This window comes from Lacerta agilis, chromosome 8 (genome assembly GCF_009819535.1).
Source record: "Lacerta agilis isolate rLacAgi1 chromosome 8, rLacAgi1.pri, whole genome shotgun sequence".
NCBI lineage: Eukaryota > Metazoa > Chordata > Lepidosauria > Squamata > Lacertidae > Lacerta > Lacerta agilis.
In genome coordinates this window covers 61,103,156-61,125,867 of record NC_046319.1, presented here as the reverse complement: position 1 = coordinate 61,125,867, position 22,712 = coordinate 61,103,156, and the positions used below count along the sequence as shown (strand labels likewise).

Here is a 22,712-nt window from a genome sequence, read left to right as displayed (position 1 = left end):
CATCAAAGTGTACCAGAACACTTTCAGATAATTGCTGGGAAGGCCAGGAGAGCTCCCTGAGATTGTTAATATCAGACGATTCTGGAAACGTATTTAGTTAAAGGGAGGAACAAGTCCTGCCAAATATGGTTTTACTTTAATTTATGTTTATTCTCCGCTCAGAATCCTGGACGGTGTGTAACCATGGTGTCTTTCAGCACCCTGGAGAGTTACAGAGCGGCATTGAGCGGTGCAGATCAGCACCTTGGACAGAGCGTGCAGCTCCGCGCTGTTCTTTAATATAACCTTTCTCTTCCTTCAGCGTTACTCAGAATTTGACACTGTTTACTGATACACACGCAGAAGGAGACATACACCCCACCCGATCTAGGGAAAAGGAGTATAGAGCCAGGGATGTGTCATACAAAGAGGCTGGACATTCTGGAGACAAGTGCGATTTAAATCACTTTCCAATATTAATTGACTTACTTGATTACACTCCAGTTATGTTAAATACGGCTCAGGGAGAAAATTTATTCTGTCTTTACTTTTTAAACGAATTAATAAATTCCCCCACACTTTGTCAGACTGTCTACTCTCTGGGAAATGTCGAGAAATGGATAACAAGTAATCCCGCGAAGATAACGTGGCTGCAGCCCTGAGCCACGGGCCTCTTTCAGTTTTCTCTCGCAGTGCAGCCCCATTCGTGTCTAGTCAGAAGAAAGCTCCCTTAAGTTCCATGGGACTCATGGTCGTAGCCAGGATTTTGTTGGGGGGGGGGGCAGGATTTTGGGGGGGGGGCAGAACCTCAGATCTGTATTGATTTGTATTGATGATGGGATTTACCCCAAAGTAAGTGGGTCCAGGCGCTTGCAGGAAGACAGACTATTCCTGCTGGATACTGAACTGACAAAAGACTCCACTTTGTAAGGACGGATAGGTTTCGTCTGGAGAAAACGATGGGATGGTGCTAATTTGAGTGAATACGTTATGCTGAAAACGAACCTTCCTAATTAGGGAACCTAATATCCTTCTTTTTAATCTGCCTCTGGCCGCCCCTATCCCGTGCGGTTCCTCCTGGGCTTAATCCCAAGGAAACCAGCAGAGAATTGCACCGTCGGTCTGCCTTTTACCCAGGGCTGAAAGGCAGCCAGCTCGTGCACATTTCACCAAGATGTCCACTAACACAGACAACTACTGTATAGGGAAAGCACAATAGTCCTATTTTTATATTTGATGGAAAAGCGGTGAGAATGTTGCTGCCGTTCAGCTGTACATCCCCTAAACTGCCTCGGACAGGAGGAAAACTTTGAAGTTTTGCTCCCGCATATCCACTCCTTCCACTCCTTCCCCTCCATATTAATTGCACGAGGGAGATTTTGTTCAGTTTTTTTAAAGCACCCTTTAAAAGCTCTTCAAATCACCTCTTTAAACTATGCCAATACTAAACAGTTTGATTTCCAGGTATAGCCATTCGGGATTTAATTTTTTTTTTTTATTTTTTTAAAGCCCCCCCCCGTCCCGCCACACAGAATTCTGAAAGAGTATTTGTGGGGGGACTGGGTTTGGTTTTTTTTTGTTTTTAAACAGATAACAAGAAGACGATCCGTATATTCAGGATTCCCCTGCTCCGAAGGGGAAATAGATGGGTCTTGCGTGATTGTCAGTTCCTAAATTTACCCCTTGATTTCATTTGCAGCATTTAAAGAGAGTAGGATAAGGCCAGAGACAATCAGGCTTGTCCAAAATCCGTTGCGGGGACCTAATCAGGCCCGCTGGTCGGTTTAATCCGGCCTCTGTGGCAGTTTATTTTCTGGGGTAAACCCCCCCCAAAAAAAACCTAAAATCCTAAAAAAAAGTTCAACAACTTTGGTCGGCCTTCACGTCCCTTCACTTCATCAAATCTGGCCCTCTTTGAGAAAAAAAGTTTGGACACCACTCAGCAGAACTGACAGCTGTCTCCTGGTAGACGTCGTCCCGTCCTCCGTCCCCCCAGAGATGCTCATACAGAAAAGGTTAAGATCTGTTTGCCGTTGCCAGCCCTACATTTTTTAGAGGCCTGCATCTCTTTATTATAGCGTTTGTACGGTTGCATGGTGTGTCTCTCCAATTGGGGATTGGATGACGGACACCGACCTCCACACTGGCCGCTCCTTGTGGCATCCGTCCTTGTGGCATCCGTATCAACCCCTTAATCCTTCCCCCACCTTCAGCGCCATTTCAGCCTCTCAGCATCCAGTCCTAACTCCCTTTGCCACGCACGCGTTTGCACCGACGGCTACGGGGGCGCCCTGAAACAAACACCCGAGAGGCCTGTGCTCTGAAACGTAATGTGTGAAGGGACCCATCCACTTTGGCAAACACGGATCTTACTTCTTCGTCCTGGAGGGGCCCTTGTGGCCTCGGGATTAAATCTATTCCGGAGCCCAGTGATGCGGCAAAGAGAAGGCTTGCGCGTGTGGAGAAGAGAGGAGGCAAAAGGGCTAGTGGAAGGTGCTAGTGGTCGTGTGCACGCGTGTGCTCCTTCTGGAGCTTCCACAGCCGCTGCCCCTTTAACAGGGCTCCGCTTTGCTCCAGGGGAATAGCTGGCTGGTATTGTCCAGTTTGAACTGAGCACCGGAAATGGAGGGGCTATTTGCCTCCCGAGATCGCACTGGTCATTCGGCCATTGTCCTCGGCCAGCCGTGAAATCTCTCCCCCAAAAAGGGAGGGGGAGGGGTGGCGTTGGAGAAACGGAGCGCTCGCCCTTCCTGCTCCTGCTGCCCCCCCCCCCCGATGATCAGATGCAGCATCCTGGGATCAGGCGTGACCTCCCCGCCCCACCGCCAAGCTCGTTTGCCCCGCGTAGCCGTCAAGATGGGGATGGGGAATCCTCAGCCGCCGGCACCCCCTGCCCTCCAGAGGAGCCAAATAGGCCATTTCCGCTGAAAATATGGAATTGACAAATATCAGCGAGCCGCAGGGTGGGGAAAAGGAGAGCACGAAGGCCGCGGGGGTGGGGGAGCAGAGAGCCGAGGCGGGCCAAGGCGAGGGTCCCCTTCCTCAATTAGGGATGGGAGGGAGAGAGGCAGTGCAGGGGAGGGGCTCACTAGCTCAATATAGATAAGAGGAGAGGTGGGTTTCCGCCCCCATCCGGTTTTTTCCCTGTGAACCCCCCCGCCCATTTCCAGCTCCCCCCCCATCACTATCCATCAGCACTTTGTGCGCATCGATCGCCTCTCATTTTCTCTGATTGTCTTTTAAGCAGCCTTCGGGCCCCGCCCCCGCCCCAATCAATCAACCCTTCTGTTCCCGGGGGGTAATATAGACATCATCGGGGTACATACAGAAACGGGTGTTTGTAGAGGTGTGTGTGTGTGAGGTACATTTTGTATGAAGGATGAGGAAATCTCCAGGTCGTCATAACTCTCCCCACCAGCACAACTATTGTATTAAAACCAGTTTGTGCCTTTTAAAAAAAACGTATTATTTTTGAGGTGAAGCTATTTTGTTAGCTGCATAGTATCTCATTTTTAATTTTTGGTGCGTGTAAAAGCGACCCTGAATATTTAATTTTATTTCATTTCGTTGCTGCTTTTATGAAAGTGTTCTAATGAACTGTAATGTGGAGGTAGGGGTATTCCCACTCCGTATTATTCTCTGCCTGATTTTCTTTCTTTAAAAAAGCCATCACCTTGGAATGTTGGCGATATTGCTACTTAATATCTATATATATTATTTTGTTTCCTTTATGGGGGGAAATTTCAGGAAAAAGACGAAGTTGTGTTTCACATCCCCATATCTTGCTGGATTTATTTGAGCCCCTCTCCCTCAAAATAGCCGACCTTCCCATTCCCGATGACAGAGGCTTTATTAACGCCATGTAAACAAGAATTTCTAGCTTAAAAATAAATAAATAATTGCACCTTCTGTGGTGGAATTCGATTTTGCAACCAGGGGGGGAAATCAACTTAGGGCAATTATTTTTCTTTCATTAAAGATAAGCTGGGAATCGAACTTCTCACGATAATGCTCATTTTAAAAGCAAACAAAGGCTCCGCACACTAAAAAACAAACAAACACGTTTTGTTTTGCTTGGGATTCACCCTTTCCGGCATGTTTCTTTAAAGAAACAAACAAACAAAAAAATTGGAGGAAAAATGCATTAAGTTCAATTAATTGAAAATGTATTTGTACCCCAAATAATCTGCTTTTTCTTCTGCCCCTGCCCGCTCCAAAGGCAAACGTTTATATTTTTAGAATTGCACCGGGATAAATTGGTAACCTTCTGAGCTCACCAAACTGGGGAAGATAAAGATAAAGGACTCATAAATTCCAATTTGAGATCCGATCTTTCTCTTTCTCTCTCCCTCCCACCCCCGAGTCATTGACTAGAGATGGCGGGGAAGGTAAGGAACCAACCAAACCGCCCTCTTCACCCCCCCTCGCATTCCCAAAGCTAGCCAAGGGAGATCCCAGGAGTAGCTGCGGATGGGAGCGGAAAGGGATAGTTTAGGGAAGAGGCTTAACATGCCAAAATGGAATGAGCGGGGAGAGGGAGGGAGGCATGGAGGGATGGAGGGGGCAGCTCTCCTTTTAAACAGGTCACTTCGAGTCAAGCGGGTCTTGTCGCAGGCCAACTTGCTAGGCAGGCGAACATGGGGTGGGGAGGGTCAATAATATAAACTAATTTTGTGTGTGTGTGTGCGCGCGCGCGCTGCCAGAGAGAAGTCAAGATAGGGAGATCTTGTTTCTTTCCTCTTGACAGGTAATCTTCCCATCAATGAAGTTTTACATACGCACAATCTGCTGCCTCCAGTTGGGGGGGGGGAATCTCGCTTGGAATGTACAATTACTAGTGTGGTGTTTGTGTGATTGTGTGTCACGTAGGAAAGCTGTGTGTGTGAATATGAATGAATGAATGGAGCCATGTGTGAAAACTGCATATGGCGAAAGGGATCCCAGGGACGAGATCCCTCCGGTTTCTTGAGATCTTTCCAACCAAAGAGATTTTAAAAAGCGTGGAAGGAGAAAACAGAGTTTCATAAAAGAAAGAAAAAGCATGGACACGAAACAGGATCCACTCCATAGCTTGCAGGATGGCAGGAGGTTACATTTTTTGTCTCTTAGGAAGGGAGAAGAGCTCTTATATTGCGGCGAGGTGGGCGGGGGGGAGGAGGCGGGGGGAGGGAGGGAAGGCCCGAGGGGGGAGGGGGAAAGCGCGCAAGGTTTGGTGTTAGGGGAATTCTATTGTCTCTTAGAAATTTGGGAAGCTTTAGCAGGCCCTGGGCCCTCCCACTGCTATTGTTGCAGTGAAGATGTAGCAAACCTTTCTCTCGCCTTCCCTCCGCTTGTTTTGAATCTTCCACCACCCCCTCCTCCCTTTCTCTCCCCCCCCTCTTTATTTTTGGGAGTTGCTGAGCTGCTCTGACACCCTCTCCAAAGACGGGCTGGCAGAGAGGAGGGGAGGCTGCTCCAGCCAGAGTCCACCATTTCCACCGGGGGTGCAGAATGGGGTCTGTTTCTAACCAGCAGTTTGCAGGTTAAGTGAAAATTTCATACCCAATTCTTCCCTTCCCTTCTCTCTTCCCCCCCCCACCCCCCCCCGCTCAAGGAAGACTGTTTCCTTCTTTTCCCTCTTTTTCCTCTCGTATCTCTGCCCTCCATCCCTGCTTTGAAAATCAGCGGTGTGCTCTGAAGAGCTTTCCCCTCACCTCTTCTCATTTTAGGAATAGTTTTACAGCTGTTTTCAATCAATCCTCTTCATTTTTAAAAGGAAAGATTTGTGTTGACTCTTTCAAAAATGTTACTTTTTGAGCGAGCGGTCGGTTTAGTCACTTTCTTGCTTCACCATGTGCTTTTTCTTTATAAGAATTGGGGAAGGGGAGAATTTTGGAAACTTTGGGTGTATCTAGGCAGCTACAAACTTAGGCAACGTTTTCCTGGGAGCAGCTCCCATTAAACGAGGCGAGGTTTCTTCAGAGTAGACATGCGTTGAATTGCACTAGTAGTGATTTTGTGCTTTGCTTTTAAAGAGGAACTACAGTATACAGATTAGTATATACGCTTAAAGAAGCGTACTGTATATATTTCCAAATGGTTTCGACAGACCAACACTTCGCTTCCTAAATTATTCCCCCCCCCCAGTGTATAAATATTTTGTATTTCCATATAATCAATGTCCATACATACACCTCGAATGCCTTAGAATAGTTTGAAAATGGACTAGTGGTGTCACGCTGTCCCATCCACTAGTTTACTTTTACTCCCTCCCCACATCCTGTGAAAATAGTGTGGGATCCACCCTGCAACCCGGGTTGGCATAGATTTGGAATACACTGATTTCTTCGATGTTTTGGAGCTGCGTTTTATTTTTTGGGCACCCTACGGAATTTGGAAGAGGGAGCGAGTTCTTGGTATCCCCCCCCCCCCAACTAACATGTTTTGGCTCATGGCTGGGAATCCTGCCCCTCCTAATTTTCCATGGATGAAGACTTGCGATTTAGTCCTCTTTCTCTCCCCCCCAAATAACCCCAGAGCCGAGGCTGCTTTGCATGGCTTCCTGCCTAGCCTTCTGCGCGCTCAGCAGGGCTGGAGCTCTTCGAGGACGACGATGGCGTTTCCCGCGGGGGGCTGGGGGGGCCAGCCGGGAGGTGAAGCCCCTCTCGGGCGTCCCAATCCTGGGTGGCCCCCGGAGGTCCCGCGCTCCCTCTGTTCCGCACCCGCTGGCCCTAGGGAGGAGCGGGGAGGGGGACCCCCCTCCTTTGGCTGGGCTCCGGCTGATGATCCTCGTCGCGTATGTTTCCAGGTGGCTGCGCCAAGGCGGGCGAGGAAGAGCCCACGGGGGACTCGCCACGGCCGGACGAGGAGAGCCAGCCGCTTCTGCATGGCGCCGGGATCTGTAAGTGGTTCAACGTGCGGATGGGGTTCGGCTTCCTCTCCATGACCACCAAGGAAGGCATCGCCCTCGAAAGCCCCGTGGATGTTTTCGTGCATCAGGTAAGGGGTTGGGGGGGGGGAAAGCGGGGGCTGCCTTGGTCCTGAGCGGCTCGGGGGGGGGCGAGGAGGCTTCCCCCGAGAACTGAGCCCGGGCGACCCCGGCCTGGGGCCTAGGGCGCCGCCTTGGCGTGGGCCTTAGAGGCTGGACGCAGCCGGGGTGGAGTTTGCACGCGCGCGAAGTTTGGGAATTGCGGCAGGCCTCGTGGGCTGAGCTAGTCCGGAGCAAACCGGGGTGTGTGGACGGGGAGACCTGTCCCCCCTATCTAAAAAAGAGGGGGCAGCTAGTTTATCACGTTCTCTCTACTCTTTACTGAGGAGGAAATCGCCCCCTACTCGGTTTGGTGCCTGGCTGTATACCGGATTTAAATGCAGGCCGCCTGCATGGTCCCCACTCCACCCCCGATCTTCTTTGCTTGCTGCTTCTACCTACCCAAGGCACTAGGCCTCTCTCTCTCTCTCTCTTGAGGCCAGGAGGGTCAGTTCCTGGGTTCCTTTTCTTCCCGTGATCTCAGGGTTCAAGAGTTAGGTTGCTGTAAGGTGATATCAGATTGATTTCATTCCGCCGCCCCCTCCTTTTCAAAATAGGTCGCTTGGGAATTTGCCTTGAGAAGGGTGGAAAGGGGCGAGGGAGCGCGCGCCGGGATTATTGCTGTGTTAACCAGGCGTGAGGTGGTGTTAATGTAGCTTTAAAAGAAAAAGAAAAGAAAAGGGGGGAGAGAAAAACCCAACGCCGGTAAAACACGGATCAAAATGACGGCAGGAAATTGGCAGTTGTAGAAGATGCTGAGATACAGTGTTCCACATGTTTAAAACTTTCCCTCTCCCAGCTGGAAGTGGGGGAGGCCTTTTGCTTTGATTTCCATGACTGTAATGTTGAGAAGATCATGCAGGGACACGGGGGTACAGTGTTGCAGCACAAAATCCAGATGGGACCAAACTTGAAAGTATGTTAGCCGGACATCTTAATATAAACAGCTACACAAATGATCACTTGATGCCTGAATGCATGTTGTTATAATGCAAAGGATGACCTCTTTTACATTGGGATATCATAGCTCTATAAGGTTTTGTAATGTTGATTGCAAAATGCTTTGCTTAAAAAAAAAAAAAGCCTCCCACTTTGGTGCCACACTCTTCCTGACACCTGTGCTGCCAATATTTCCCTTTAGCAAACCATCTTGTTGCTCACCTGAGTCACTTTATTGGGAATAGTTAGCTGCAGTTTCAGAAGGCCCTTTAAGGATTTGTTTTGTCCATGCCACCACTGGGATGAGGTGGTGGTACTTTTGTGGGTGTAGATGGCAAGGGTATTCAAAGGGCGGGCTTTGGGGGTTAACCTTTGATGCAATATGGCAGGCATCCCCAAACTGCGGCCCTCCAGATATTTCGGCCTACAACTCCCATGATCCCTAGCTAACAGGACCAGTGGTCAGGGATGATGGGAATTGTAGTCCAAAACATCTGGAGGTCCGAAGGTTGGGGATGCCTGCAATATGGTTTCAGTGGTTTAGAGCAGCTGACCTGAGCTGAAGTTCATCAACTTCGGAAAGGGCCACACGTTCCCCCAACTTGGTTTAAGATATAAAAAATGGTTATGTGTAATGATGATAGAGGTTTATAATATTATGAATGGGCAGAGAAAGGGGAGGGAAAGAAATTGATGGGTTTCTCCACATATTGAACTTATATAATTTGCTATTCCAATATGTGATGATGGCACTAGAGTAGGTGGCTTTTAAGGAACAGAGAAACTCATGGTGGAAAAGACTGATTAATGGCTATCAGGTATTGTAGCTAAATGGATCTTCCATGTTCTGAGAGAGCCTGCCTCTGAATTACTTGGTGGGACAAACAACAGTGATCTTCATGCCCTGCTTGCAGGCTTCATATATTTTCAGATTAGGTGGACCCTCCTATGACCCAGAAGCCAAAGCTTATGATAATGCTTAAAAAAAATTTTTTAGTTGCCTATATAAGATGCAACCACACATTTAGTAGCTTGTTTTACAGCTATATTTTGCCCTGGTATACAGGACCACTTTTAACATATGTACTGAGGATTACTTTTTGTTACTGAAGATGTCACCTGAAATGAATGTCAATTTGCTAATATGAAAACTGCTGTGATTCTCTTTTTTATGTTCTCTTTCTCGCAAGAGTCCTGTGCATTTCATTTAGGGCTGGATATAAGTAACTAGTGGATGTTGATCCTTTCAAACATGGGGATCAGCTATCATTTGTTCCTTTGGCCCACCAGGTCTCAATGCAACTTGAGATCTGCATAAGCATCTAGTAGAACCTGTTTTTATATAGGCTGGGATCCTTTATGCACTTACCTGGGAGAAAGCCCGATTGAACACAGTGAAATTTACTTCTGAGTAAGCATGCAGAGGATTACACCAAGCCTGCTATTTCACCTTACACTTCATTGTAAAACAGTGTGCTTTTATATGGGATGCGGGTGGCACTGTGGGTTAAACCACAGAGCCTAGGGCTTGCTGATCAGAAGGTCGGTGGTATGAACCCCCGCGACGGGGTGAGCTCCCTTTGCTCGGTCCCAGCTCCTGCCCACCTAGCAGTTCAAAAGCACGTCAAAGTGCAAGTAGATAACTAGGTACCGCTCCAGCGGAAAGGTAAACGGCGTTTCCGTGCGCTGCTCTGGTTCGCCAGAAGCAGCTTTGTCATGCTGGCCACATGACCCGGAAGCTGCACGCCGGCTCCCTTGGCCAGTAATGCAAGATGAGTGCCGCAACCCTAGAGTCAGACACAACTGGACCTAATGGTCAGGGGTCCCTTTACCTTACTCAGAAGTAATCCCAATTGAGTTCACTGGGATTTACTCCCAAGGTTAGTGCATCCTCAATGCAGACTTCTGTCTTGCTTTCTCTCCTCTAACTCCACTTTTGTTTAATAAGCAGCCTGATAAATAGTTCTGGAGAACTTGAAAACTTGCTCATTATTTTGTAGTGCTTTGGTTAGACCTAGTCAAGGTAGCATCAGATTGTGGGTTTTTGAATTTTTTTCAAATAGGTCAGCATAGTTTCCTGTTCTTTTTGAAGCTACCTATTAGCATTAAAGCTATGGTTTTCCCAGTAGTAATGTACGGAAGTGAGAGCTGGACCATAAAGAAGGCTGATCGCCGAAGAATTGATGCTTTTGAATTGTGCTGGAGGAGACTCTTGAGAGTCCCATGGACTGCAAGAAGATAAAACCTATCCATTCTTAAGGAAAACAGCCCTGAGTGCTCACTGGAAGGACAGATCCTGAAGCTGAGGCTCCAATACTTTGGCCACCTCATGGGAAGAGAAGACTCCCTGGAAAAGACCCTGATGTTGGGAAAGATGGATGGCACAAGGAGAAGGGGACGACAGAGGATGAGATGGTTGGACAGTGTTCTCGAAGCTACCAACATGAGTCTGACCAAACTGCGGGAGGCAGTGGAAGACAGGAGTGCCTGGCGTGCTCTGGTCCATGGGGTCACGAAGAGTCGGACACAACTAAATGACTAAACAACAACAACAACATTAGCATCCATAATGGAGTCAACAGTTGCAAAGACATTGCACAAGGTTATGCAGATAGCTAACAAAATTAGTTTTTGCTCCATAAGACACACTTTTCCTCCTAAAAAGTAAGGGGAAATATCATGGAGCGAATGGTGGTCCCTGGAGCCGAATAGCCCAGGGGCCAAAAGAGAATCATGCTTTTTATTTTACAAAGAGAAAATGGGGTGTTGAAAGGACCCCGCTCAGCAGCTGATCAGCAAGAGATCAGGAGAGAGATAAGAGTCCCTGGCTCCCTTTCAGCCTCGTCCTCTTGCCCAGGCCTCCATTGTTGAATGTGCTGTAGAGGGAGGTTGTTTGTTTCCCCAGCAACATGTGACTGGCTGATTAGATTATCTGTCTGGAAACTGTAGAAAAGGCTCCCTTTCCTTTAGAAGCTGCAGAAATGTGAGTTGAACCCCATAAAACGGGGCTTTTCCTCTTTGCTTTTCCCCCTTTGCAAAAGGAGCTTTGCTTTTCCCCCTTTGCAAAAAAGCTGCAAAACCTTTAGCTTATCCTCAAAAAAATAGGGTTTTTCCCTTTGCAAAAAAAGCTACAAAACTTTTAGCTGATCCTCAAAAAAACAGGGTTTTTCCCTTTGCAAAAAAAAGCTACAAAACTTTTAGATGATCCTCAAAAAACCCAGGGCTTTTCCCTTTGCAAAAAAGCTACAAAACTTTTAGTTGATCCTCAAAAAAACAGGGCTTTTCCCTTTGCAAAAAAAGCTGCAAAACTTTTAGCTGATCCTCAAAAAAACCCCAGGGCTCTTAGAGGAGGAAAACCAGAATTTTTTTTTCTTGTTTCCTCCTCTAAAAACGAGGTGTGCCCTATGGTCCGGAGCGAAAAATATGGTAAATAAAATTTTGTTGAGCCTCTTCTAGATCAGCCTAATTTTCTTTTGGACTCCATGGCAAATATTTTCATTTGTGTCTTTGTGGAGCCTCTTTGCAAAACTTGTAATCCGGGTTGGGGGGGGGCAAGATAAATTGTGAGTAGAGGATTTGTTTTTCCTTTTTGTGTGTAAATCTTTTTTCTTATTTCTCTGTCCCCTTTTCTAATGGCCAAGGAACTAATGGCAGAAACCATGTTGATGTTGTAGTAGAGGCTTGTGATTGGTGAGCAGATACTCCCAAAATAAAGGAAATCAAGTACACGCACAAACACGCTTCCATTTCAGATGGAAGGCTAGATGCTAAACATCTGAGCATGTGTAATCCTACTGAAATGAGGAGCACCTGTTCAGAAGAAAACCTACTCACTTTGTCAATACTGATAGTCTGGAAGAAGCTTCAAGCACATGTTTTTTTTGTGTGTGAGTTCCACTCAGTTCGGTGGCACAGATTCCCCATACAGCCCAATCCTGTGCATATTTACTCAGAAATAACTTCCACTGAGATTAGTGGTGCTTACTCTCAGGTACATTTGCAAAGAATTTCAGCCTTGCAATGCTTGTTTACTCAGAAGTAAGCTACTGTGTTAACCTGGGGTTAACCACACAAATAAGTGCATTTTGGATTGCACCCTTAATGAAAGTTTGTTGCAACAGAAGTGGACACATAAAGTTCAGAAGGTGCTTTATATAAACTCAACAGGGAATTTAGCTTGGCAGGGAGGACGGCAGGGCAAATGAACTTGTGTTGCATGTGTGTAAAAGTTTAAAGTGAATCACTGTTGATTATGGGGTGGGAATTTGGATTTTTATAAGGTCTGTTCATGAAATCCTAAAATCATTTGCTTTGTTGCCATTGCAGTGGCATTACTCTAGAGCAAGTGGGTTGAAGTGGGTGGTTTTATAGATAAAAACAGTAAATGACTTATTTTGAGAACTCTTGATTCCAACTACTCAGTTCTTCCCTAGGGTTTTGCTTTCCTACCCACCAGGCAGATGGCAAATCTGTAAAAAAGAAAAGAGAGAATGGATGTGACCCCTGATTTCTGCATTTTACTCCCCCCTCTGCCCCCCAGAGAACGGTTTCCCCAGGTCAGGGCCTGGATATATTGATGGAAAAGCCCAGAGGGAATAAACATGGAATGCTGATTTCCTTGTTCCAGAGGGATGCAGATTGCAGCATGAGGATATAAGTGAAGAGGACCAATGCTTTGTTTTAACTACACTGCCGGTCACTTTGGTATGTGGCTGAATTTTTTAGTGTTGGCTGAATTTGGGAGAATGAAGCCCAATGCAGGTCTGGGTTTTTTGGAACTGGTTCTGCATCTATGTAGAAATGTGAAATGCCTGACTCCTGTTCTAAGGAAAGTGGCCTTCCCTTTTGTGATAGAGTGTGGGTTTGTGAAATGCAGAGGCAACTTCAGGTACTGGAGGCGGGGTGGGAGTCCTCTGCTCTCCCCAGCATTTATTGCCACAGACAGTCTAGTTTTCTGATTGCAGGCACTAATAGTCTTGCACCCTCACAGAAAATTAAATGGTTGGAGCGTCTCTGGTGTCCTAACAGCTTTGCTTTGCCTCGCACCCCTCCCCCCCCATTCAAGAAAAATAACCCAAAATTCCAACTTCCTCGATTCATCCTTCATTGCAGTGCAAGTGGTGTGGGAGTCCTGAGGATGCACTTAGTACTACTACTACTACTACTACTACTACTACTACTACTACTATTACAAATCAGGTTGCCCATATTTTTAAGGGAAAAAATGTAAAGGTTAAAGATGAAACCAGGAGCAGGGAACCTAAGACTCACAACATGTTATTGGATTGCAGTTCCCATCATCCCTGACCAATGGCCGTGGTGTCTGGGGCAGAAGTGAGTTAGGGGTCTTAACGGCACCTGGTTCCCCTCCCTTGGACTAGAGAGAAGGGCAGGTCTTTCTATGCTTAAAGAGAATCTCCATGGCCAAAGGCAATATAACAATGGAAAACAAGTCAGGGGTGGGTCCAAGTATGAGCCACCCACCAACAAAATGCCATTGGTGGTCTCCTTTTGTCATCAATTTCTCATGCACCCATAAATCTATAAGCCGACTAGACAGTGTCCCCAGACCTCTGATAGCATCACACTGAATTTCCCCTGCAGTTTTTGAACAGATAAAGAGCAGCAGGAGTCCCATCTAAACAGCAGGCAGGACTCCTGCTGCTTTTTAACCTTCTCTGCACCCATGGAAATGAGTGAAGACCCTGCCTCTCTCCCAAACCATCTGGGCGTGCCAGAGGGCATGGGGACTGGATTGGTGGTGACCAGAAATGACGACTGACTCATAAGCTGAGTGTGTGTGTGTGTGTGTGTGTGTGTACCACTACAATGACCCCTCTGGTGGGCTTCCAGGAGGTGGGTATCAGCCCTGCAATCTGTGATGGGTTGCTGGGTGCCATCCACCATTTTAATTGCAATGCACCCCCACAGCACTGCTCTGGGACATGATGAGCAGCTTAAAATGGTGGCTTCGCAGCCACCCATTGCTCTTATCCTGTTGATTTGGCCCTGGAGTCGTAGCAGTTGGTAGGGCCTAAAGGAAGTATAGTTGTACCTTGGTTTTTGAACAGCTTAGTTCTCGAACGCTTTGGCTCCCGAACACTGCAAACCCGGAAGTGACTGTTCCGGTTTGCGAACTGTTTTTGGAAGCCGAACATCCAATGGGGCTTCTGCAGCTTCCGATTGGCTGCAGGAGCTTCCTGAAGCCAACCAGAAGCCATGCTTTGGTTTCCAAATGTTTTGGAGGTTGAACTGTTTAGCACAGCATGCGGGGACTTGCCAAATGGGTGGCTCAGTTCGGGGGCAGCTTGGGGGCCAGTTAAACAACCCCCGTGGGCCATTTGTGGCCCATGGGCCTTAGGTTGCCTACCCCTGGTCTAGGGCCACCATGAGACACAACAGGGGAGGCCATCACCTTCACTGTTTTGGAAACAGTGCAAAACTAGATCTTGATCCAGTATGCGGTTGTTTACACATGTGTTAGAATCAGGTAGCATATTTCCAAATGTGATAAACTGGACTGTGCTGGTTCAGGCTGCAGGTGGGGGGGTCATAGTTTTGAATGTTTCTCTATGGAACCCCTCCCTCCAAACTCCCTGCAAGTGGAACACTAAAGAAAGAGGAGATGGGATAGAAAGCTTCTTCCTGGTGTGCTACCTCTCCCCCCCACCCCTTGTAGGATGTCTTTAATTTTTCTGAATAAAATGAGGCACTCCCTTCCTCTGCAATCTGAAGCTCTGCAGACTATACCACCATTTTGTGCAACATGCAGAGCAGGACTAAATAGTGTTGGCTATGGTTGTTCTTACCATGTGGCACTTTCTAGCTGTGCAGTAGAGTGGGCTGACAGTCTGTATTCTGGGGAAACCTGGGGTTCATTGTGAGCTGATCAGTGTTTCCCCAAGAGTATCACTGGTGAAAGACAAGCATTGTCTCTATATCTACCCCTACTGGTATGTATCTTCCCCAGCAGTGTACAAATGCAGGGCAGTGCTGGCTGTGTTTTTAAGGTGTGTTCTTCTTGCTTTACATGGGGCAAATGAGAGGCCATTCTGAGCTGTGTATGCAAACTATAACAGGCCCCTCCAAACCCTCTGCAGTTTGGGGGCTCATCAGCTGATGTCCACAGCTTGAAAACCACAGGAGCAGGAGATTGTTATCAGTAAAAGGAGTTGAACAGAGGGCCACGACTCACCTTGCAATTGATGGTGAAATCAGTACAGTTCAATTTCCTGAATACTGTATTGAACTTGTCTTGTGAATATAGCGACTTGTGTATCCACATCAAGACTCCCTCTTCCTCCCCTCTCCCTTCCTCTCTCCCTCCATTCTGGTGCTAGAAAGGTGGCCATATCTGGGTTCTCTTGAGCTCTTCATCTTAGTCTTTCACACCTGCCTTGCAAACCCTATAGCCACACCTTTTCCCTCCTCTGCTGGACTGTCATGTTACAATGAATGCCCAAAACTTTGGCAAATGTCAGCATTCAAATACCAGCCAATGTCTGCATTCCAGAGCAAGATTCCGTGGCTACAACTCTGAACACTGACAGTCATAGGGATTGTCAGCATTCAGTTCTAAAGGCTGGAAAAAGCAGGAGGGAAATGGATCTCTTTGGGGCACCTGTAAAATGTATCAGGGATTATTAAGCGATTGCATTCACATGTCCTTAAGGCAGGATCTGAAGGCATATGATGTAACAGCCCTAGCAGAGGCCGGTCAGTGCCTGGATGGGGCCCTACTTTTGTGCCTTAATGAGCCCCCTTGAATTTCCCCTACTGGAAAAGTTTGCTGACCCCTAGGTTAGGCTAAGAGATAGTGACTAGACCAACCTTATCCAGTAGGTTTCATCTCCTCAGTCTTGGTCCAACACACTTCCAGCAGAAGGCAACTTGCAGTCTGATTTTATGCAGGTGGCAAAGAAGTGGGAAAGGTAACAACATCACCACCCTATATTTTCCTCTGTTTTTTAAGACCACCAGCACCCCATATTCTCCCTCCCTCCCTCCCTCCCTCAGCACCACCCCACATTTCTCTCTCCCTCAGATCATCACCTCTCTATATTATCTCTCCAAAGGAGATTACTGCCCCATATGCTCTCACCCATGTAGGGCTGGCACTCCTTCCCTCCCATCTTGACACATTCCTTTTTTTTGGGGGGGGTGCAGCCCTTGACAGGGAAAATATGCCCCTTCCTGCTCTAATCATATGTGGTGACTCTCAACAAAGTCAGTTTGCATTTAAGGGGGGCCCAAGATTCTTTGTCTTCTTTCCTGCTTGCTAGAAAACCTTTGGAAACAAATTAAAAATGTTCCAAGCTGTGAAGGGTCCCTATTTGGACACCCAAAGCCACAGTGACATGAGAGAGTGGCTGGTAGTTGGGTTAGCTGGTCCTAATGCCCAGGGCTGCCTTTTCTGGCACTCTCATCTTGGCACTTTTAATGCTAAATCGGGGATGCAGGAAGAAGTGCCCAAAATTGCCAGGAAGGATGGGATTTTTAAAAATCTATTCTAAACTAACAAATCAGCAGGGCCTCATTAAGAATTGAGGAGAGGTGTCCTTTAGCTTGCCTGATCACCATTCATTCAGGTTGAAGATTAGTTAGCACACATACACACGCAAGGCACCCTGAGAAAAAGTGACTTCCCTCATGCCTCCTGTCCTGGGCCATAGAATCTGAATAGTTTCCTAAGATCAGATCTGCCCCTGAGGCTTATTGGTTCCAGCTTTGATTATGTGTTAAGTGGTTCACTTGGTTTGAGAGTGCTGAAGAGTGAATGGGGAGCCATGCTTAGCTTCTCATGCCATAGTTGATCTAAGGTTGAACAGCTTGAAAGGTTACAGGATGATGGCAGCAAAGCCATTGATACTAAGTAGGGAGCTGCCTTCAATGGAGTCCAGGCCATTGTTCCATCTACCTCACTTTTGGCTACACAGAGCGACTGCAGCTCTCCAGAGCCAGACTGGAGGCATTCCTAGAGATGCTGGGGATTGATTCTAGGACCTTCTGTGTGCAATGCAGATGCTCTGCAGGTAGGGAATGGTCTCCCTTCAAGTAGGAAGTTAGAACATCAGGGGGAAAGTCTGAAATTCAGTGTTTGCCCTGCTGTCTTTAGGGTTTTTTTTTCCTACTTGGTTTTTAATTGTGATTTCCCACCTCCTGCAGTCTGAACTGGTACAGCCCATTCAACCTTTCCATTCTCTCTTCCCTTAACTACCTGTCCGTATCTGTAGACTGGAAAAAAGTGTTGTATGCTCCTCCAAGGAAGTTATCCCTGCCTCTTGCTGTAGAATTGCATGAGAACATCCTTTCACAAAAGGGTTGTCTCCAACTGTAGCCCTTGAGCTTCATTCTGGTGTTCCAAACTGTGCCTTTGCATTTGTGGTTGAAGATGGGAGATAGCACCCTCACCACATTAAATATATTGATTTTTTAAAATTGTATTCTGATTGCCTCTCTTATTTCCTACATAAAATACTGGAAATAAAAAGAAGCAATCAAAATACAGTTAAAAACCATGCAGCATTACAACTGCTACAACAGGCAAAATAATAAACAAACAAACAAACAATGTGATTTTCAAGTGGTCCATGGGCAGAAGAAAAAGAGGCCAAGAGTGTGAGCTGAGAAATCTCAGTTTCAAATTTGCTCATTAGTCATGAACTCACAAGGCTCAGCTGCCCTCCCGTGCAAAAAGGAGAAAACAGGTTATCAAGAACTTCTAGATATAATGTACGTGGTGACTTTTGATCACTCTAAATTGCTGTGTAAATGCTAAACTTATAGTGTACTAGGACCTCCACTTTGGCACTCCTGGCCTGTTTATATCTGGCAGGCACCTTCACTGTATGTATCAGGCATAGGCAAACTCTGGCCCTCCAGATGTTTTGGAACTACAATTCCCATCATTCCCTAGCTAACAGGACCAGTGGTCAGGGATGATGGGAATTGTAGTCTCAAAACATCTGGAGGGCCAGAGTTTGCCTATGCCTGGCATATATGCTGTCAGCGCCTGCTTAAAACTTTCTTAGGCAAGCATTTCCAGACAAGTTGGTGTGTATTTTAATATGTTAGATTACTGTTGATTTTGAAATGTTTTTCTTTGCTTTGGATTGATAATCTTAAATGTTTTATTTTACTTCCCCTCCCCCCAACCACTTAGAGGGTTGCTTTTTTCATTCAAGTGATATATAAATTTTGATAAATAAAATGACTTAAATACTACTACTACTACTACTACTGCTGCAGCTTTTGATATCATCGTCGTCATTATGATTTGATAATTTTCCAAATGGGTTGACCATTTCTCAGCCAGCAAGTCATTGGTCGACCAGAAATGAGTAGACAAAACTGGGAGAGCATCACAGAAAAAGCGTGTGTTCTTTGTCCATGGACAATGTCCTCGAACCAGACAAGGTCTGCTTTAAGTGCAGCAGAGCCCATTGATAACCCTCTCCTGGTCATTTACACATGTGAATGATAACCCACAGGAAGTAACTGTGGGAGAAAGAAGGGAACTGGCCTCTTCAGATCTATTAAATCACTTTATTACAGGAACCAGCCCTGAATAGCCCTTCCTGGCAGGGGGTTAGTCTCCCTCTCCCTCCCCTCCAACCATCTCACCCCTCCCTCCTCCTCAACTGATAACAAAGCAATCAAAATTTTGGCAACCTGGGAGGCCAAGTGGGTTACCTTCCCTCTGGCAAGTTGTGATCTGGGTAGATAATATTTGGAGCCAGTGCTCTTAGGTGTTGAGAAATGGAACATCCCTTTGTGGGCCATGAAAATTGTGGAAAGAATGGCGCATGTAGGGATAGGTTTTTTGGCTTGAAATAGGATGCAAATAATTTTGCATTGGGGAAAGCCAGACTCTGGTTTGGTGCCCCCATTAAACTAATGGGCCAAATCCATTGATCCTTCAAGCATCAACGGAGCTCCAGTGATTGCCACCCCATTAAATTACAGATATTCCACACCTGCTTAACCATGTCCCACTGAATGCCAGCCCCAAAGAGGAAAAGCCTTAAGCTCTTCTGGAACTCATTTAAGTTTGATGGACCTCTAATGGAAGGGAGTTCCACAACTGCCAAGAAATAGCCTCTGCCAATAACCTCCCCACCCCCTAAAAAGGTGTCCTGTTCAAACCCTATGCTGTGCATTTATGAAGGCATTATCTATTGGTTTTAACCATTGCGATTCCGTTACTATTAAGGTGCTCCTTGTTTGGGGAATGTGTAAATGGTGCCTTGGCCAAATTGGATTTTGCCCCTATAGAACTTTTGTGCTGAGTCCTACTTAGAGCTTTTCATGCAAGACAGGCGGAGCCAACTCTCACTAGCCCCAGTCAGCATGGCCAATGGTCAGGGATGATGGGAGTTGTAGTCCAATAACATGGGTGGGTGGTGAGTCAGTGAGTCTTCAGGTGTTGGACTCCAGAACCTGCTTAGTTTTAGCAAGGCTACTCCCTTAAACCAGGGGGCAAACTACTATCATCTTAATCCCATGTTGTTCCCATCATGCCTGACTATTTGCTGTGCTGGCCAGGACTGATGGGAATTATAGTCCAAAACATATAGAGGGTTCCTGACTGGGGAAGGCTGGTCTTTGGGAGTGTGACTGCATTCTTGTCTTGCTGTCCTGCCTTCGTCACCTTAGCTGAGTCCCTGCTATGAGCACAAGAGATTCCAGGCATCATTTTCTCACATCTGAATGATTTGAGAACACTTTGCGGTAGTAGTAGCCACAATAGCACTTTACAGTATATGAAAGTGGTGTCCCTTAGCATATCCTTTTCAAAGTTTCTGCTCTTCTGCCACTTAATTTCAGCAGCTTGCTTTCTGAGAGTTGGGGCAAGCATGCACATTCATGGTTTTTTAGTTGGATTGCCTGCCTCAGCAGTTTTGATTGACAGTGGTTTTGCAAGGGCATTGGGATTGAACCGGCATTCAGTCACTATTTTGATTCACTGATAAAATATTACCTAAGTCAGTGGTTCTCAAAGGGTGTGGTGCATGCCACAATGGTGTGGCAGGAGAGGATGGCAAGTCTGGAAGAGTCAAAAACAATCCAAGAAACATTTAAACATTTCAGTATAGAATAGTTAGGTCAAATGAAACCTAAATGAGATTCCCCGGCAGAAGAAAGCTCACACCTCTAACTCATTTTTTATACATACCTAAGGTGGGGACGCGGGTGGCAATGTGGTCTAAACCACAGAGCCTAGGGCTTGCTGATCAGAAGGTCGGCGGTTCGAATCCCCGCGATGGGGTGAGCTCCCGTTGCTCAGTCCCAGCTCCTGCCCACCTAGCAGTTCGAAAGCACGTCAAAAGTGCAAGTAGATAAATAGGTACCGCTCCGGTGGGAAGGTAAACGGCGTTTCCATGCGCTGCTCTGGTTCGCTAGAAGCGCTTAGTCATGCTGGCCACATGACCCGGAAGCTGTACGCCGGCTCCCTTGGCCAATAAAGCGAGATGAGCGCTGCAACCCCAGAGTCGGACACGACTGGACCTAATGGTCAGGGGTCCCTTTACCTTTACCTTTAAGGTGCATTTAAGAGGCTTGTTTATAATTATATTTTGGGAATGATTCATGGTCTCATGTAGCTGCATTGTTTTATTCTTTCTGAATGTCCCACGATCATATTATAAAATAGTTGTGTTCTATGTTATAAAGGAGGCCGGGAATCATGTGTGCTGCTCTTGGCTCCTTGCACGATGGGTGGCTAAGAATGTAAACCCTTCTCTAAGTGACATTTTGCTCTCCCCATATTTATTTACCTACTTTAATTTACAGTTTATAGCTGCCCCATCGCAGTATATACTGTAATGGTTAGAGTGTTGGAGATCAGGGTTCAAATTCCAGCTCAAGTCATGAAGCTCACTGGGTGACCTTGGGCCAGTCACAGCCTCTTAACCTATCTCAGGTTTGTTGTAGGGATCAGCTGAGGAAGCAGGGTGTGTGTCTGTGTGTGTGTGTGGCTGTACCATGTACTCCTTGGAGAAAAAGGAGAAAAGCAAGAAGCAAGCTCTTCTGCTTACTTGCTTTAGAAAGTTGGAGAGACTGGCCAGATAGAGATGACAGTTGCCAACGTGGCGTCCAGAGGTCTCCACATGGTCGCAATTTGACCCGCACCAGTAGTAAAAGGTACCTTGGACCTGGCGGGTTTCAATCACCGCCTTCCCTTCAAATATTGGGTTAATTGGCGTACCAATTCTAGGTTGCTTGTGTTATCACCAGCGCTACTTTGTACCACCCCTGCCATTGTTTTGTTTGTTTACTTTTTTAATTTCACAAATTTATAAACTGCTTCACAGCCTGAAGCTATCAAAATGGTGTGCCAGAAAACCAGAACAAGATACAAATTCAAGGAACAACTAAACCTATGCTTACGGGCTCTAAAAGCAATAAAACAGTTCCTAAAAATTCTAAAAACAATTTCTACAGTTGCGCAATTAATATTAACCATAAATAACTGTTGAAGAAGGTGGGTAGCCGTGTTGGTCTGCCATAGTCAAAACAAAATCGAAAATTATCTGAAGAAGTGTGCATGCACACGAAAGCTCATACCAGGAACAAACTCAGTTGGTCTCTAAGGTGCTACTAGAAAGAATTTTCGATTTTGTTTTGTTGAAGAAGGGAAAGACTTCTTAAACAAAAACATCTTCAGATATATATTATAATATAATATAATATAATATATCATATCATATCATATCATATCATATCATATCATATCATATCATATCATCTCTTCCATCTGACTGTGTTACACCAGCCACTCTGGGTGGCTTCCAATAAATTAAAACACAGTAAGACATCAAACATTAAAAACTTCCCTAGTATAGGTGCCTAAACAGTACCTGATTCTTACCCAGCCTGATATATATTTCATTTCCCTCTATCCTCACTGTTTACAATCTAACCACACAAACCTCAGTTATACTGTACTACCATTTATTTATACTTTCCAACTTAATACTTCATGCATCTAATAAGGTCAGTGCAAGTTTATGCCACAATAAACTTGTTATTTATTTAAGGTGCTGCAAGACTCATTGTATTTTTTCCTAAGGGAAGCTTTTGCCAATGGTAGAAAGAAAGTATTACAATATATTTCAATAGCTGTTGCTGAAAGAAAAACGGGGCGCTGACAACAAATTTAATTTAATTTATATTAAAAGGAAAAGGCAGGAAATTATATTATATGGAGAAAATAAGGAAGAAGGAAGGTTGTCATTGCCACATGTAACAATTCTCAAGCTGTTTGAGTCGGTTCATTTTATGGTATTTTGATCAGAAAATAAGTACTTCTGTGCAGTGTTAGAAACTATATATATATAATATATATAATATATATATAATATATAATATAATATATAATATATATAATAAAAGCTAGGCACCAAATGTCTTCTTAAACCAAGGTTACAGTTGCTGCAGCAGAATACCATATTTTTCCGTGTATAAGACTAGGGTTTTTTTTTAATTTAAAAAGCATGTTGAAAATTTGGGCTCGTCTTATACACGGGTAGTGCTGAGGGTGATGTGCGATTAGTTGAATCCCCCAAAATAGGGGGCGTCTTATACATGGGGGCATGTTATACATGGAAAATACGGTATCTAGTTGCCATTTTCAGGCAAGATGGCTCTAAAGCAGGGGTCAGCAACCTTTTTCAGCCATGGGCCAGTCCACCGTCCCTCAGACCATGTGGTGGGCCGGACTATATATATATTTTTTTCCAAATAATATTTATTGTATTTTCAAAAAAAGAAAAAGAAAAATAAACAT

The 22,712-nt window shown here is 45.8% G+C and overlaps 1 protein-coding gene across 1 annotated transcript in view; it reads left to right on the top strand.

The window, feature by feature from the left end:
- The first annotated feature begins 5,224 nt into the window (after positions 1-5,224).
- Positions 5,225-22,712, top strand: part of LIN28A (lin-28 homolog A) — a 47,913-nt gene continuing 30,425 nt past the window's right edge. Inside the window, exons 1-2 of the mRNA XM_033157839.1 lie at positions 5,225-5,500; positions 6,767-6,957. Coding sequence (XP_033013730.1) covers positions 5,470-5,500; positions 6,767-6,957 — 222 coding nt within the window. The 5' untranslated portion in view covers positions 5,225-5,469. The remainder of the gene's footprint in view (positions 5,501-6,766; positions 6,958-22,712) is intronic.